At 36.3% G+C, this 15755-nt stretch overlaps 1 protein-coding gene and 1 non-coding gene across 2 annotated transcripts in view; both read right to left on the bottom strand.

The window, feature by feature from the left end:
- Ranbp9 (RAN binding protein 9) overlaps window positions 1-15755 on the bottom strand; it is an 82599-nt gene that overhangs the window by 23058 nt on the left and 43786 nt on the right. The window contains exons 4-8 of the mRNA XM_041632619.1: window positions 15519-15686; window positions 11050-11072; window positions 5090-5274; window positions 2865-2977; window positions 1503-1611 (exon numbers count right to left, since the gene is read on the bottom strand). Of these exons, the coding sequence (XP_041488553.1) occupies window positions 1503-1611; window positions 2865-2977; window positions 5090-5274; window positions 11050-11072; window positions 15519-15686 (598 nt within the window). The remainder of the gene's footprint in view (window positions 1-1502; window positions 1612-2864; window positions 2978-5089; window positions 5275-11049; window positions 11073-15518; window positions 15687-15755) is intronic.
- LOC121434190 lies at window positions 5990-6091 on the bottom strand. Its single transcript, XR_005972403.1, has one exon. It is a non-coding gene; the product is annotated as a U6 spliceosomal RNA (small nuclear RNA).

Raw genomic sequence — 15755 nt, 5'->3', positions numbered from 1 at the left:
GCCTTCACCTGGTCCTTCCTTACCCCAGGCTGCATGCATTACCAACCTCTTAGCCAAAATGGGCCTCAGTTGGCTTTTACTGTGAGGCAAAATAAATGATATTTAGCTTACAAAGACTTTCTACTGCTTGAAAGTTTGAAATCCTAAGTTCAGTAACATCCAACTTGCTTTCTTTCTGAAAGAGTCATACTTTGTAGTCCAGGCTAGCCTGAAACTTGTTATGTAAACACCAGACTGGTTTTGAAGTCTCAGAGATCCACCTACTTTTGTCTTATGAGTGCAGGATTATAGGCATGTACCCCCAGGCCCCACATGTCCATCTTTCTTAAACAACAAAGAATCATCAAAAAAATTTTAATGCCAAATTAGGATGTCTATAACCTACAAAGCAGAAAACAAGTGTAGATGATGTGTAAAGACTGAAAACCTTCTACAGTAAATCAAAGGATTCGCCAAGAAGAACAGTACAGGAGGCCCTTAAGATGTTAAGCACAACCATCAGCCAGCAATTCTACTTGTGAGTAAAAAAGAATTGAAAGCTAGGACTTAAGCAGATATTCATAAACCTATGTGCACAGCAGAATTACTCACAATGACAGAGAGACAAAAGCAACCCCAGCACCCATCAGCAGACAGAAGAACAAACAACACGCAGTGTATCCACACAATGGGGTGATCCCCAGCCTTCACAGGTAAGGACAATTCTGGCACATGCTACAATATAGACAAAACTTAAGGATATTACGCTAAATGACTAAGCAGGCCACAAAACAACCAATACTGTATGAGGGCTCTTGGTTAGCAAGCACGGTGTTTAATGGCAGGATGTACAAAACATAAGCATACTTAAACATATAGTAACGCACATTAAGAATGGGTAAAAGGTAAAATTTTATGTATTATTTTACTATAAATTTATAAATTTTCAATATAGTCATTAAGTTACTCGGGTACCAGGAGAAAACTGAGATCACTGTCTTCTAAGTTAAGACATTCACATTTTAAGTGAGAGATTGGATGAATGATAAAAGCAAAGTATCACATGCTTAAAGGTCTCAGTTCAAAGCATTCTGCATTTGTTCACACCTGCTGAGCACCTGCCCCATCACTGAGCTGCACATCCTCAGCTCCACATCTTTTTAAAATTTTTATTTATTTAAGGTTTACTTATTTATTATGTATACAGTGTTCTGCCTATATGTATGCCTGCAGTGCAGGCCAGAAGAGGGCACCAGAATGCATTATAGACGGTTGTAAGCCACCATATGGTTGCTGGGAATTGAACTCAAAACCTCTAGAAGAACAACAGCCAGTGCTCTTAATCTCTGAGTCATCTCTCCAGCCCAGCTCCACATTTTTAAAAATATCACTTAAACATTCTATACTATAAAAGTATATGTAAATATCTGCAAAAAGCAAAATAAAATATCAAAACCACAAATCATGAAGATAATTTTAGCTACTTAAAATGTGTAACACAAAAACATTTTACTAAAACTCACTTTAATGTGAAAAGGAGATTGGGATTTCTTTCAAGTAAACTTGGGTATAACTGTTGTGTTGTTTCAATGGCTTCTCCCATTCGTCCTGCTAACACCAACTTCTGAATTCCTATTCAGAAAAGAAAGCAAAATATTAACTCTACAAAAGCAGAGAAATCCTTGTATCACTCCAGAAAAAAAGGAATAGTGAAAAACCTCTAAAATAATTATTGTTAAACTCTCTTTTTAAACCTTTTAAGTTTAGATTAGGGAATCCAAGGAAAAATTTCAGACATTAAAAATTAGAAAAACAAATATCTTCAGACTCTACTTTAAATATCATGAATGGGTATGTAAGTATTATAGGAAAAATATCCATTGAGAAGTACTATATTTTCAAACAGTAGAATTTAGAAGACTATCGACGCTTAAAATGTCTTATCAAACCTTGCCTCAGGACTGGAACACCAGACTTTGAAAAGATCAGAACTTTGCTAAATTAGACACTGAGGACATAGAATACTCAAGTAAGTGACTCCTCTGCAGGAGAGTGCACTGCGGCAGTGAGAAAAAAATAGTATAACAGTATAACGTGTGCTACAGCATGCTCCAACTGTTACCAGTCTGCTCTGTTTCATCTTTCCACTCTTGTCTATCAGGTGGGACCTCCTCTAATGACTAACTTACATCTACTGTCAGCATGCTTTGCCCTGGTTAAAACAGTAACAGCACTGGCCAGCTCAAGGCCCTAAGCAATAAAAACTTAAAACCAATACTACCTTAAATTTCAGAGAAAATTAGAAGATATTTAAATTTCTTTCAAAGAAAAACATTCTTTTATATACTGTCACCCTCAAGACTGTCACCAAAGCAACAAAAGAAAACTTTCTTTGTATCAAATGCTTCCTATTTTAAGAAGCTTAAAAGAGTTGTCCCTCCTCACCCTCCACCTACCAGGTCTGACAGCAAACCCAGAGCACAGGGCTGTATTGACGACCTCAATCCCAACCACAGGAAAGCAATCTTTGCATGGAAATATGATAAAGGCATTTCTTTCTAAAGTTCTACAAGATTATTTCTATATTTAAAACTCCAGTGTAAATTTTTCTTTAAAAATTTCAAAACTGTCAATGAGCGTGACATAAGAATGAGGTTCAAGGTCACCTTGGTCTATATGAGACCCTGTCTCAAACAGAAGAACTCCTCGTCCCTGGCACAAAACAAAAACATTCAAAAAGTAAATAAAAATAAATCCGAAGGCATCCACTTTAAAGCAATATATTCATGAAATCTTTAATTAAAAAGAATAAAATTTCTACAAGGTAAAGCAACCAAACTTATAATTTAAAAACAAGTATTTGCTGTGCACCATGATGTTCTTACTTTGTCTATTCTTAATGGAAGCTAATTCTTCTAGAACAGTCTGGTCTGTAGATCTGGCAAAGGCCTCTGCTGTGGCACAGTACCCATGGTGGACTAAATAAGATGAAACCATTCTTAAAAGGAAAAACAAAGAAAAAAACATATCTTTTAGTCGGGAGAATACATATGTTTCAGACAACAAGCTTTGTTTAGCAAAGTCTAATCTGGTATTACAAAATTAATCTATTTCCTTAAAGCCAGGTTCTATGACTTTCAACTTTAATATAAGTTATGGATAGTCTAAAACATAATTTAAAATAAGACCAAAGGCATTAAATTATCTTTTTTTTTTTTTATTCTTGGATCCTTCTTCTCCCCTGGCTCCTAATTCGTTTTCCTGTTATCTAATCCTACTAATGATAATTTCTACCTCACCTTAAATATAGATATCCCAATAGTATGTTAGTTAGGTGTAAAACACCCAATTTTGAGATAACTGATTAATTCCTGGTGTTCTGGAGGACCAAACACTTTCTGTACTCATTAATCCAGTAAGATGGGATCTCAAAGTTTGAAGAGAGACACTGATGTTAGCCCAGAGAGAGAAATGTTCAGAATAAACCCACAAGGGGTCATTAAACAATAAGGAATCAATCTTGCAATCAACTTGATTTTGAACAGAAAATTAATTTGCAGTTTATAGACAATACATTTCTAAGACAACAATCCTATGTTTTAAAAAGCCATGAATAGTTAGCAAACTGGTAATACAACAACATTAATCAAAAATCTGTTACCTCCAACCACTGTCTTCTTTAAATAAAACCCCAAAAGATTTTCTTAGAATTGTAAACTGAAGAACCTTTAAAGCAATTAAAAATACACTTTCGCAACCATGTCACACTGATACTATCTAAAGATCTTAGCTATTTTCTTGCCTAGATTATACAATCACAATGATTTTAACTTAATGGTATTTAAGTTTTGTATGTGTACTATCTACTTCACGTTTTAACAACTGTCACTTACTCCTAATGATAACCAGACAGTGTCTCTGGACTTCTGGACAGATGTATAGTCTAAAAAAGCTGACTGACATAGAAATTCAGTTTCCTGCTGTTTCTTATGAAATTCTACAACATAAATCAAATATATAAAGCCACTGAAAAGCTCTTCCTAGTAACAGATTTAACACTTACTTTCTTCTCTGCTGCTGGCCATCCTCCATTATTATTAATGAATTCAAAGTATTTATGCTGCACTTGGGCTAACTCCACAGTCAATTGTTCCTTGGTCTTCTTCCCTTTATCTTATCCTAAGTGTCTAATGGTAACTTATATAAAAAATAGCATTAAAAATAGTCACTAAAACTTTTTTATTTTTAAAATTACATCTATTTTTTAATTTATTTGGTGTGCGTGTACACTCACACAACAGCACACATGTGGAGGTCAGAAGACAACTTGTAAGAGTGTTTCTTTCTAGAGTATGTGGGTTGCAGTAACACAACTCAGTGGAAAGGCTCAGGAGCAAGGTAACTTTAGCCATCTTTACCCAAATTTTAAAAATTAATTTAAATTTTAAAGCCTTTTAGGTAGAGGTCTATAGTTAGATTCTTGAATAGGAACAATTATAGTCTTTCTGAATTTAAATGCTAAATACAAAGAAAAGGAGCTCACTCCAATAATTAGAGGCCCCCTGCTGACACTCTCACAGAGAGAGAACCCACACAACTCACCCTTGGAAACGGTGTATGTGCATTCTGACTATACTCCCATATATCTCCACATTGAGAGTGAGCATCAAGCAGCCATTCTCTTTCCCCCACTGTACCTGAACTACTGCAAAGGAAGGTGCTCGAGGTCATGTTCCTAAATCACAGAACCCAAAACATAACATCTAGGTCACACCTTTAAAACCTATCTTTTTTGCCAACATTATTAGAAATTTGACTGTATAATCTACAGAATGCGTTCAGTAATATTACTAAGGTTAACAAAGTAAATGAACAAGCATCACTATTTCCTCCATCCAATTAAGTCAAACAAATACAATTCTCTATGTGCCTTAAATAATTTTATTTCAACTGTCAAATTACTTTTTGAGAGATTAAAATACAATCAGTAGTACACACAAATGATTAGGATTTAACCTAGACTTCTAGATACGTATCTTTAAAAAGGAATAATTTGCCTTATAAACACTCAGTGTTTACATTCTGTACATACAAAATTCCTTGCTCTTACTTTTGTATCATGGTCTGCCATTCTCCTTCTCGATCCCCAATAGGAAACCGGTCTATCTGGGCCTGTATTTTGGTTCTCCATTCTCGCATGTAGTCTTCTATATCAAATACAAAAGGATGTTGTCCAAAATTGGCATCAACCACTTCTCCTGGTGTCTGAAGCCCCACAGTAGGATACAAATTTGGCTGTAAGACAACATATTTCTTTAAATATCTATTGATTATACACTAAAGACTTCATTTTCTTTGCAATGCAAGAATAGAACCATAAATTTACTTCATGAATATTTTTAAATCTCAATCAAAGTATTAGTGGAAGACAACTAAAACAACACATTATGTGTTGGACAAAAACTGCTATTTTCTAAACTCTAATCATCAAGAAAGTGTAAACAACTAAGATATTCACATGAATGATTCTGAGACCCTGTTGCATAATCCATGTAGCACTATATGTCTAATATATGAAAAATCTAACCCATGCTCTTAAAACATCATATAACAGTTACAAAGCTTTAGGATTAACACACAACTCAGGTTTATCCCAGCTTTTATATAAGCTACATGTCTACAAAATGTACATTACAGCTAGTTCAAAGAAAATACCATTTATAATCTACTACAATCAACAGCACACTTGGGAGCCCGCCTTTATAAAGTCAGTGGTAAAAACTTGCTTTAAGCAAGACATGGTGTCATCATGGGGATTTTCTTTCTTTAAGAAAAAAAATATGGGGGGCTGGAGAGATGGCTCAGAGGTGAAGAGCATTGCCTGCTCTTCCAAGGGTCCTGAGTTCAATTCCCAGCAACCACATGGTGGCTCACAACCATCTGTAATGGGGTCTTCTGGCCTGCAGGCATACATACTGACAGAATATTGTATACATAATAAATAAATAAAAAAAAGAAAAAAAATATGCAACGTTTTATGTGTCACCCTTGAACAGGGGCCAATCTAATCTTCTACCGTTCCAATTTAGAGGATTCTTAATGCAAAATAAAAGCTCAAATGTACAATTTCAAAGGAAGAGGCAAATATGAATATTCACACTGAAATGCGTTCAAAAATACCCTAAGATTTTAATCTGAAAAAAAAAAGAAAATGTAAAAAGTAGCAGCTTCAAATGCACACATAAAAAAGTCAGGATTTCTTTTTTTGCTGTGATTAATCCACTGCTGCACCCAAAAAGAGACCAAACACTGAGTGTTCATTAAATCTCAGGTCCACTCATTAAAATCAACTGTGAGGTACTTGTTACCACTTCACAGATGTACAAGTTAAACAATTGTTCAGGGTTGCTCTACTACTAGCAAGCAAAGACAGAACAGAGGCAAACAATACAACATCAAGCTCTATTTTTATTGAGACTCCAAACCCTCCCATGCCTTTAGTACTTGGATTATCACAAGCATTTTCAAAACAAAACAAGGTAAATATTAAAGGGGGATAAAATGTGTGCAGAAAGAGATTTTACAGCAGACTAAATATTTAAAAATAACTGTTCAATAAGTAACACAAAACAGAAATAAAATAGTATGTCAAAATAAATACGAAATCTTATTAGATTATTAAGATATCTAGTAAGACAAAGTATTGATTCTTTTGGTGGGAAGATATGGTTATGTATGTTATCAAAACAAGAATCTCAGGATAGCCTTGAACTCATGACACTTTTCCTGTCTCAGCCTTCAAAGTGCTAAGATTACAGGTGTGATCTATCATGCCTAGCTTTAACTTTTAATAATCAGCAGAATGAATTTAAAAAAAATTAAAGCTAGAGCAGGCCGACACAATACAATCTTCTCGTTTCACCAGTCAGAAAGCCTGAGACCAATAATAGCACAGCTTGTTAATGACATCACATAAAAGGAAAAAAAAATCTTGTCTCTTTACTTCTTACATGGGAAACTTTACATTAAAACCATCACAGAATTATTAGATATTTTTCAAACAAAAATATGTAAGGGATCAAAGACAATAAAGACATCAATGGAGGGCAAGACAGTTCTGTGATTTCAGTACAAAAACTACAAGCTTAAGTGGTTTTGTGGTTTACATGCAATCACATGTATTTAGAACACACATGGCAGGAAATTCCTTCTTCAAAAACTATCATCCTTGACTATTCAGACACAACAATTTTATGTCTTGTTCAAAATAGAAAAAACTATTTCTACTAATGTACATGTTCAAATTCATACTTAACAACTGAAGTTTTGTTATATTTTAAATATTTCTTCAAAAAAAGGCAAATAATGTATCTGTGCTACCAGCTTGTAGACTTGGAAAGCATCATCGTTCTAAATGCAAACGGGACTAGAGGATGGCTCAGTTAACAGCACTTGTTGACCTTGCAGATGACCCACATTCAGGCTCCAGAAGCAACGTGGCAGTCCACAACTGCCTGTAACTCCAGATCCTGGGGTTCATACATGAGTTACACATATGGGCACTAAGCATGCATGTGGTGTGGAGAGAGATGCAGATAAAACATGAGTACATATAAAACTAAAAATAAATCTTAAATGAGAACAGCTAATGACACCAGGAGTATGTACCTGATTTCAAACTGAATTAGCTTGTTTAAAGTTTAAAATATTTCTCAAACAGAAGTGAATTGAGGAAGAAAAAGTATTTTTGTTAAAAAGTTTAAGGTTTAGGCGTAACACTCGGGAGGCTGGGAAAGGATCACAGCAGGTACCAGCCCAATTGGGGCTCCAGAGTGAAACACCATCTCAAACAACAACTAAAGGTGTAATGTTGTCAGAGCAGTATGAGCACACATGACCAATGAATTGCACAAGGCAGTCGAGGAGAATTAAGGCTTTTTGCAAATATATGGCCTCGGGATTCAATGCTCCAACTAACTCAGAAGAAACTATAGGTAAGGAAAATAAGTATTTTCTGCAACCCCTTTTAAGGGAAAGACTAGCTTTTCTTTTATCTTGCAGTTGAAAAGAGAAGTGCAACATGCAGAAGACCTTTAGAGACGCTATAAAGGAAACTGGTAAGAATTACCACCATAACTACCTTGCTCAGTAACAATAAAGTGGCCACTGATTCCCTATAAATGTGTGTGGGAGAGTGGGGGGGGGGGATACATACAACAAAGTGGGAAAGAAAACCACTAGATGGGCAGACACACACACACGCCTAAAACCAGGTATGCCTTGTTAAATGATCACTACTGAACTGCCCAACAAAGAGCTGAGAAGAACCATTACAGCACAGTCCACCTGAGGACAGGGTATAACATGCTTAGAGCCTAACAAGCAAAATGCCCTGCAACAAAACCCTGTAACTAATTCCAAGTGAATCTTGAGAGGTTTTTTGTTTTGTTTTGAGACAGAATTTCTCTGTAGCTTTGGAGTCTGTCCTGGAGCTCGCTCTGTAAACCAGGCTGGCCTCGAAATCACAGAGATCCGCCTGCCACTATCTCCCGAGTGATGGAATTAAAGGTGTGTGTCACCACCGCCAGACAAAGGATTGTCTTGATGACAGACCCCGCAACAGTTAAGGATGCCATCATCTTACCTACTAGAATTTACCTGCAGGGTCTGGGACATAGCTCAGTGGGTAAGTGAACTTGCTGTGAAATCAAAAGTAACTGAGTTCAAGTCCCCAGCACCCATGTAAAAGTTGGACATGGTTGTGTGTGCCTGTAATGACAGTGCTGGGGTGTTGCTGCATCCTAACAGCTCCCTTGTGGGAAGGGGTGAGAACAATAGAGGACTCCTGATCTTCTTCTCCTTTGGCGTGTGCCACCCTCACCACATATGTATACGCTCCCACACAAAACAATTTGCACCTGTATACTTTGCTTGTCACTCCCATAAATGCTCTATTTAAAAGCAAATCCCCTCCACTTACACATTTGCTTTTGAAGAATATGGCCATTATATTAGTTTTCCTCTCTGTATTATATCAACTTTTTGTTTTCTAGTGAATCACTTAACAATATTCTGCTAAATCTAACTCAATGTTTTTTTTTTTCTACTCATCTGCTTTCCACTGCCAGTTACTGCCCTAAATCTCTACTTTCCCCATCACCAAAGTCATCCACAATCTCTTATTTACTCTGGGTCCTCACAGACAGGAGACATCACAGCACTGATATAGTTGATGACTCTCATGGGCTTGGCGTTTCAACACTTGGTCCCCAGCTCGTGATATTATTTGGAGAAGTTTAGGAGGAAACATGTCACTGGAAAACAAGCTTTGAGAATTAATAATCTCTCTCTCTACTTCTAAGTTCTCTCCACTTCAGGTTTGTGGTTGAGAATGTGATAACTCCATCTCCTGCTCCTGTCATAATGCCTGCTGCCAGGCTTCCCTGCCATGATAAGACTCTTACCCTCTGAGACATAAGTCAAAACAAATTCTTCCCCAAGTCACCTGTGATGGCAATGTTTTAACATCTACCAACAAGAAAACAACTCCTCCTAAATTCATATCTTCATCAGCCTTTCAGTGTTAATTCATTGTCTTCCTTACCTCACTGACAACTACTCAATTTCTCTTTGATAGTTCCTTATTTTCCCCTAAACTTACCATGTCCTAGAAATTCGCCCACTTCTCTTCTGGGTCAACACATAGTTGCACGTTGTTCACAACCAGCTTTAAGACTTTGACACCTAAATGCCAAATGGCCCCCAAGTTTACAGCAGACATTTTTCTTAATTCCAGCTTGCAATCCCAACTGTATACTTGACCTTGACTCTTACATCAAACTAAATTACTCACTCTGCCCCCAAAATGTTCCAACAAACCCAGGTGTGGTGTCTTCTAGGAGGGCTATGGCAGAAGGGCTGCTTGAGCAATCGCTCAAGCACAAGTTTAGGGGCAGATGGAGCAACATGGAGAGTGCCTGTCCTAAAAATAAAACACAAGTGCTGGGTGTAGCTCAGTGCTAAAGCTTTTCCCTACCAAGCACAGGAACCTACAGTTTGATCCTCTGATACAAACAAAGAAAACTTTTCTGCTTTAGATAGGACTAAAAGCAGGCCTATCGCCACCATCCATTCTCTCAGTTCCTCAGGCCTACAATCTTAAAATGAAGTTCTTTCCTTTTCTTTAAAAGATTATTTGTGTGTAAAATCAAGTTCTTTCCTTTTCTTTAAAAGATTATTTATTTGTGTGTATGTAGATGAATATGATATTACAGAGGCCAGAAGAGTGTGTCAGATACCCTGCAGCTAGAACTACAGGTAGTTATCAGCTGTCTGGTATGGGTGCTAGGAACTGAATTCTAATTCTCTGGAAGAACAGCATGTATTTTTGATTGGCGAGCTATCTCGTTAGCTCCTAAATCCTGTCTTGGACTCTGCCTGACCACTTTCCTCCTCGCTGTCTGAAATACTCTTGCCCTTCACACCCACTGGCTTACTCTGTGAAAAGTCTCTGCTCAAGCCCCACTCTGAGAAAAGTGGGCAGCTTCTATGACTCTGCCTGGCCTTTAGCATGTCCTATCTCTCTCCAAAGTACATAAATTCCTTTAAAATGTGACAATTCACTATTTTGCATGTGCTTACTTTCTAATTTGGCTGTCAAACGACACCAAACGCACAGCAGGTTTCCAATATTCCTAGATGAATGAACAGTTACAATTGTACAACCCTCCGCTGACATCTTCAAACATAATATTTAGATGAATGCACAGTAACAAGAGTGTTTTAGGGCTAGGGGTATACCCCAGTGTAAACGAGTGCTTCTTACAAAGAAGGCCACAGGCCTAATCCACAAACAATCAAAAGAGTATTTTGGATAATTTTATGTCATACAACAGGATGCCACGTAATTTAGAGCTTAACTTCTGATGCTCCAGGGTGAGCAGAGAAGGACCCTCTATTTGATGCATAACACATATACTTATAAGCGAGACTGCTCTACATGTCTACTTCTAGTTTCTTGTATTTCTTTTAGATAAAATAAAAAATATCTTTCAAGGAATTATGTCTTACCGGTAAGTCGGTGAAAGCAATACCTATAAAGAAAAAAGAAAGGTATTAGTGGCTTTTTTTCAAAGGCAAGTAATATCAAAAAGCTAAGTATCTAACTAAAACAAAGATAGAGAATAGCAAAGGAAGAAAAGATGAAAAAAAGCCTGATTTTTCTCACTAACACTAATGTCTATCTGAGTGGATGCTATTCTACTATGGATCATCAGTCTTACTGAGCACAGGCACACACACGCATGCACGCACACACGTGTGTACACACACACACACACAACTCTCTCTCTCTCTCTCTCTCTCTCTCTCTATTTTGGGGATATTGGCATTAACCCCAGAGCTTTAAAATGATCTTAGACAGACAAACCTTCAGAGTTACATGAGTAAGAACACTGGTTGCAACAGTGTCAGATTTGATTGTTTCGCTTGCAAGCTGTATTATCTACCTCAACACTTAATTCTTGTCTAGATTTAGCTTTTACAAAATTTTAGGTTGGAGCTCAGCATTATAGTGCATGTCTGTATTTCTAGCACTCAGAATACAGAGGCAAGATGATTAGTTCAAGGTCATCCTGAGCGACACAGCAAATTCAAACTCAGCTTGTGGTATAAGAGACTCTGTCTCCCAAAACCAAATAAATAAAAAGCACTTTAGGCGAAAGGAGCAGACATTTTCTCTGTGTTTTTTTTCTAAAGGTAAACAAAAGCAAGTATAATACTCATGTTTAAAACAACACGGTTTCTTGCCAGAACATAATAGTAATGGATGCCTGTTATCCCAGCATTCAGGAAACTGAAGTACAAGGACCTTTAATGAGGCCAGTTTGGGCTACATGCTGAGACCATATCTCAAAAACAGAACAAAACAAAAGAAATCCCTTTCTTCTTGAAGGATGAAGAGTGCTCCTGGATGCCTCAACAGGAATTTCAACACAGCCACGTACCAAATACAGCTGAAATACTAATAATGGCATAAGTCTACCAGCATTCTTAACTACAAAGAACACAACAGATGAGACGAGGCTTTCTGCAGTACCTCACTGACCTCAAGGGTCACAGCAATGTCTAGTCACACACTGGAAGCACCACCTCCCCCCAGCACCAGCATCTTTCCTGCTGGAAAAAGCATCTAAAGCCTAAGAGTATCTAGTGCTATGCTGCACCAACAGCAAATCACCCAACCGTAAACTGATTCTACTTATTAAAATAAGAAAATTAAAAGACAGTGAATATAAATATCACAGTCTGAACAACTCTAAACTGAAACTAATGAAACCATTAGTGTCAAATTCTACCTCAACACACGTGATAGGTCATATTCAAAATGTAGGCATACTAAAAGTAGGTCATAAAATTACTTTCGGGGTGTGCGTGTAAGGCATATATGAAACCTGAATGAATTTCCTGTTTACACTTGGGTTCCATCTCAAAGATATCTCATTTTATATATGTATATATTACACAAACACATACAAATATCCTACAATCCAAAATCTGAAATGTTTCTGGCCCTAAGCATTTCAGATAAAAGATATCTAACATCTATTTAACAATATATTAATTATATACTTTAATGTAAAAATAATGCTTTGTGGTCGATAAATCTCTGCTTCTGTGACTTTTACCAATAAGTAAACGGTGTTCATCTGTCAAAAAGAAAGCAAAGCTGGGAGGTATTTTGTTTTTGTAATTCCATACAAAATATTTTGACTATATTTAGGTTCACTTATAGTGGTTGGGAGCTAAATATAAAAATTTATACCAAAATTATCAGAAAATTAAACAATACAGAAAATAAGAGAACATTTTAGCAAAACATGACTATCTCATTTTGAATATTTTTTATAATATAGCCTAATTATTTTTCTCAAAGATATGTATTTATAATAAATCTGTCCAAATTTACATTTTTTACCAAAAAATCTTGTCAATAATTTCTAAAGTTTTTGTTTCTTATCGGGAATGCTAATAAAAAATCCAAATTAGTTCCAGAGTTCAAGTTCAGACATTTGCCAAGTAAGCATCCACAGCATGTGTGGTTCAGACCACAAAAAAGTGCCTATAAAGAAGCTGGTACAACTATTTAAACTTTATTTTTCACTTTCCTGACTTGTCAAGAAGCTTTCTGAAGTGTTATCTTCAGCTAACAAATGATGCTTGATAAGAAAATACATTAAATTTTTCAAGTTAAGTTCTATACTTAAACGTCTCTTATTTTTCAAAATAAAAAGTTCTCCATTTCTCTTTGTATAATAATACATTTTGAAAACTAATCCACTAGCTTTACTGTACAACTCTGCAGATGCCCTTGGCAAGATTCGGGGTCAGGAGCTGAGTAGTATTTGATCTTCTAGACTCTAGTCCAGACCAAAATCCTGAGGCCCTTTCCTGAAAGCAGTCAACTAGTTAGTTAACGCTTTCTGCTTTTCACCACTCTCCAACTCTGCACGACAGCCATGGGGAACATGTAAATGAACAGGGAGCTGTGTTCAAGAGCAGCTTTGGCTGTCAATTCTAGAGGTTCTGTTCACAGGAATAACTTGTTTACCAGTGTCACCTCTGCAGCCCTGACACCCCAGCCAAACAGCAGTGCTCAGCAACTATGACTTTTCAGATATCATTTCAGTTTTCCCTGAAGAACTTACTGTGGTTCTAAACACTGATGTGTTACGTACAGGTAATGGTTTTTTATGAATTAGAAATGTTCAGCAGGTTGCCTGAGGTCACACAGCAAAGAAGCCAAGAGTCAAAAACAGTCAAGACTGACTGAAAGGACCTGATTAACCATCATTACACTACCTATATGCTCAAAATTTATTAGATTTATGCACACCATCAAACATTTCAAATTTACAGAAAATCAGACCATAATTTCATCATTAGGTACCCTTTTCTTAAGCATCTTACCTTTTAAAATGGCTTTCTTATTCAATGAAAAGGTTTGATTTAAATGTTTGTGAAAATCTAATAGGAAAAAAAAATCACATCACCTGTGATCTTCCCATCTCCCAAAATAAAATTTCTTCTCTGAAAAGTTTAAAAAATTAGTGTTAAAAAGGCTAATTGTGGTTTTCTAAAAATGTCTTGTTTTGCATTTTTGAGCTGTCAAATCTAAAAGCAGACTTCCCTTAAGTTTAAGATCTTAAACAGTTTAAGCAGTAAGAATAAGACTAATATTATCATATAATCTGCATGGGGTCATTAACATGATACATGGATGAGAATATAAGACTTTTTTTTGATAGACCTGTAACAACTTTTAAGTCATATTTAAAAAAAAAAAGAGGCGCTTCAGAATTTAAAAAAAATTTCTAAGTGAAAATCTGAGGCTGGAGAGAAATGCAAAGCCTTTGCCCATTGGTTGTGCTGGGGCACTACAGAAAACTGCTGCAGTGCAAACTGAGGTTCAGAATTCTCTTCTATGTAATAGAACACAAATGTCTGTCATTTAAGAAATTCCATTATAGGTAAGATGACACCTTTCAAACTACTATCCACAAGTAAAGCTATTTATGCCCTTTAAGGTTATTTATTTTTGCTTCTCTTCACTTGAGCCCATTAGAAATAATTTGCTATGAGCATATTAAATTTTCCAATGGTAAAAATGTAAGGTTTTAAAAGTGTTAGTCTTACTAGCTTTCCTATTTCTTACAATTTAAACAGAAATGAAGGCTAGAGAGATGGCTCAGCAGTTAAGAACTCTTCCTGCTTTTCCAGAAGATCCAAGTTCGGGCCCCAGCACCCACACTGGGCAGCTCACACCACTAGTACCTCTAGCTTCAGTAGATCCCATGCCTTCATCCGGCCTCCTCCAGCACCCACGCATACATGGCATTCATTCACACAAACACGTCCATGTGTACCCATAAGTAAAATAAAAATACATTTTTAAAGCAAGAAAAACTACTAACTACACACAATGCTAATGAGCATACCTAATTCAGCTAAAGTCTTTAATTTCCTATTATCTTGCAATGTTCCCTTGTTCCATTAACACACTTTAGCCCGTGTCTTTTGTTTCTGTTATATATTTAATTGTCCTGTGCCACAAACTGTCTCAGACACCATCCTTCAGCAGTCACCATTAGCATATCTATCTAATTTAACTATGTTCATTCTGATCTTTTGCTAGAAATACTGAGTTGTTCATTTCTTTTAACTATTTGCCCACATTATTCTTAGAACTGATATTATTGTACTAGAGAATTGGATAACCAGTAAAGAATTTTTTCAAACCAAAGTTGGAATTTCTGTAACTAGAATCAACGGCTCAACACTAAGCAACACTTCTATTATTACGTCTGTACATAAGATGTTAGCATTCACAAGATATGAATTTTTAACACTTCCTTAACATCCATATAAACAGAATAAAAAGGCATCTGTTCATCAAACAGAACCACATAATAAATAAATCAAGCACTAGTAAAATAATCACAATATTTGGTCATTTTGCATGCAATACAACATCTCAGTACCTAAACTATGTCCATTCTTCGTGTAAAAGCAGGTATTGTTGATAAGATTAACACAACAGCCAATGACATCACCAGTTGTAAAAGTTGGTCCATACGGTTGTCCAGTTCCAGAAGAACAAAACGAATGTCCATCATCCCCATGGTAACCATATGAATGTTTATCCCAACCTAGAGAGACAGGTTCAGTATATTTACAATGAACAACAAAGTTCCTCAGCTGTCATTTATTCACTAATG

The sequence above is a fragment of the Microtus oregoni genome, unplaced genomic scaffold (assembly GCF_018167655.1).
Source record: "Microtus oregoni isolate MIOR12 unplaced genomic scaffold, Mior012 000042F_ref0000377, whole genome shotgun sequence".
Lineage (NCBI taxonomy): Eukaryota > Metazoa > Chordata > Mammalia > Rodentia > Cricetidae > Microtus > Microtus oregoni.
The sequence above is the reverse complement of the archived record's forward strand: the minus strand, read 5'-3'. Positions and strand labels throughout refer to the sequence as shown.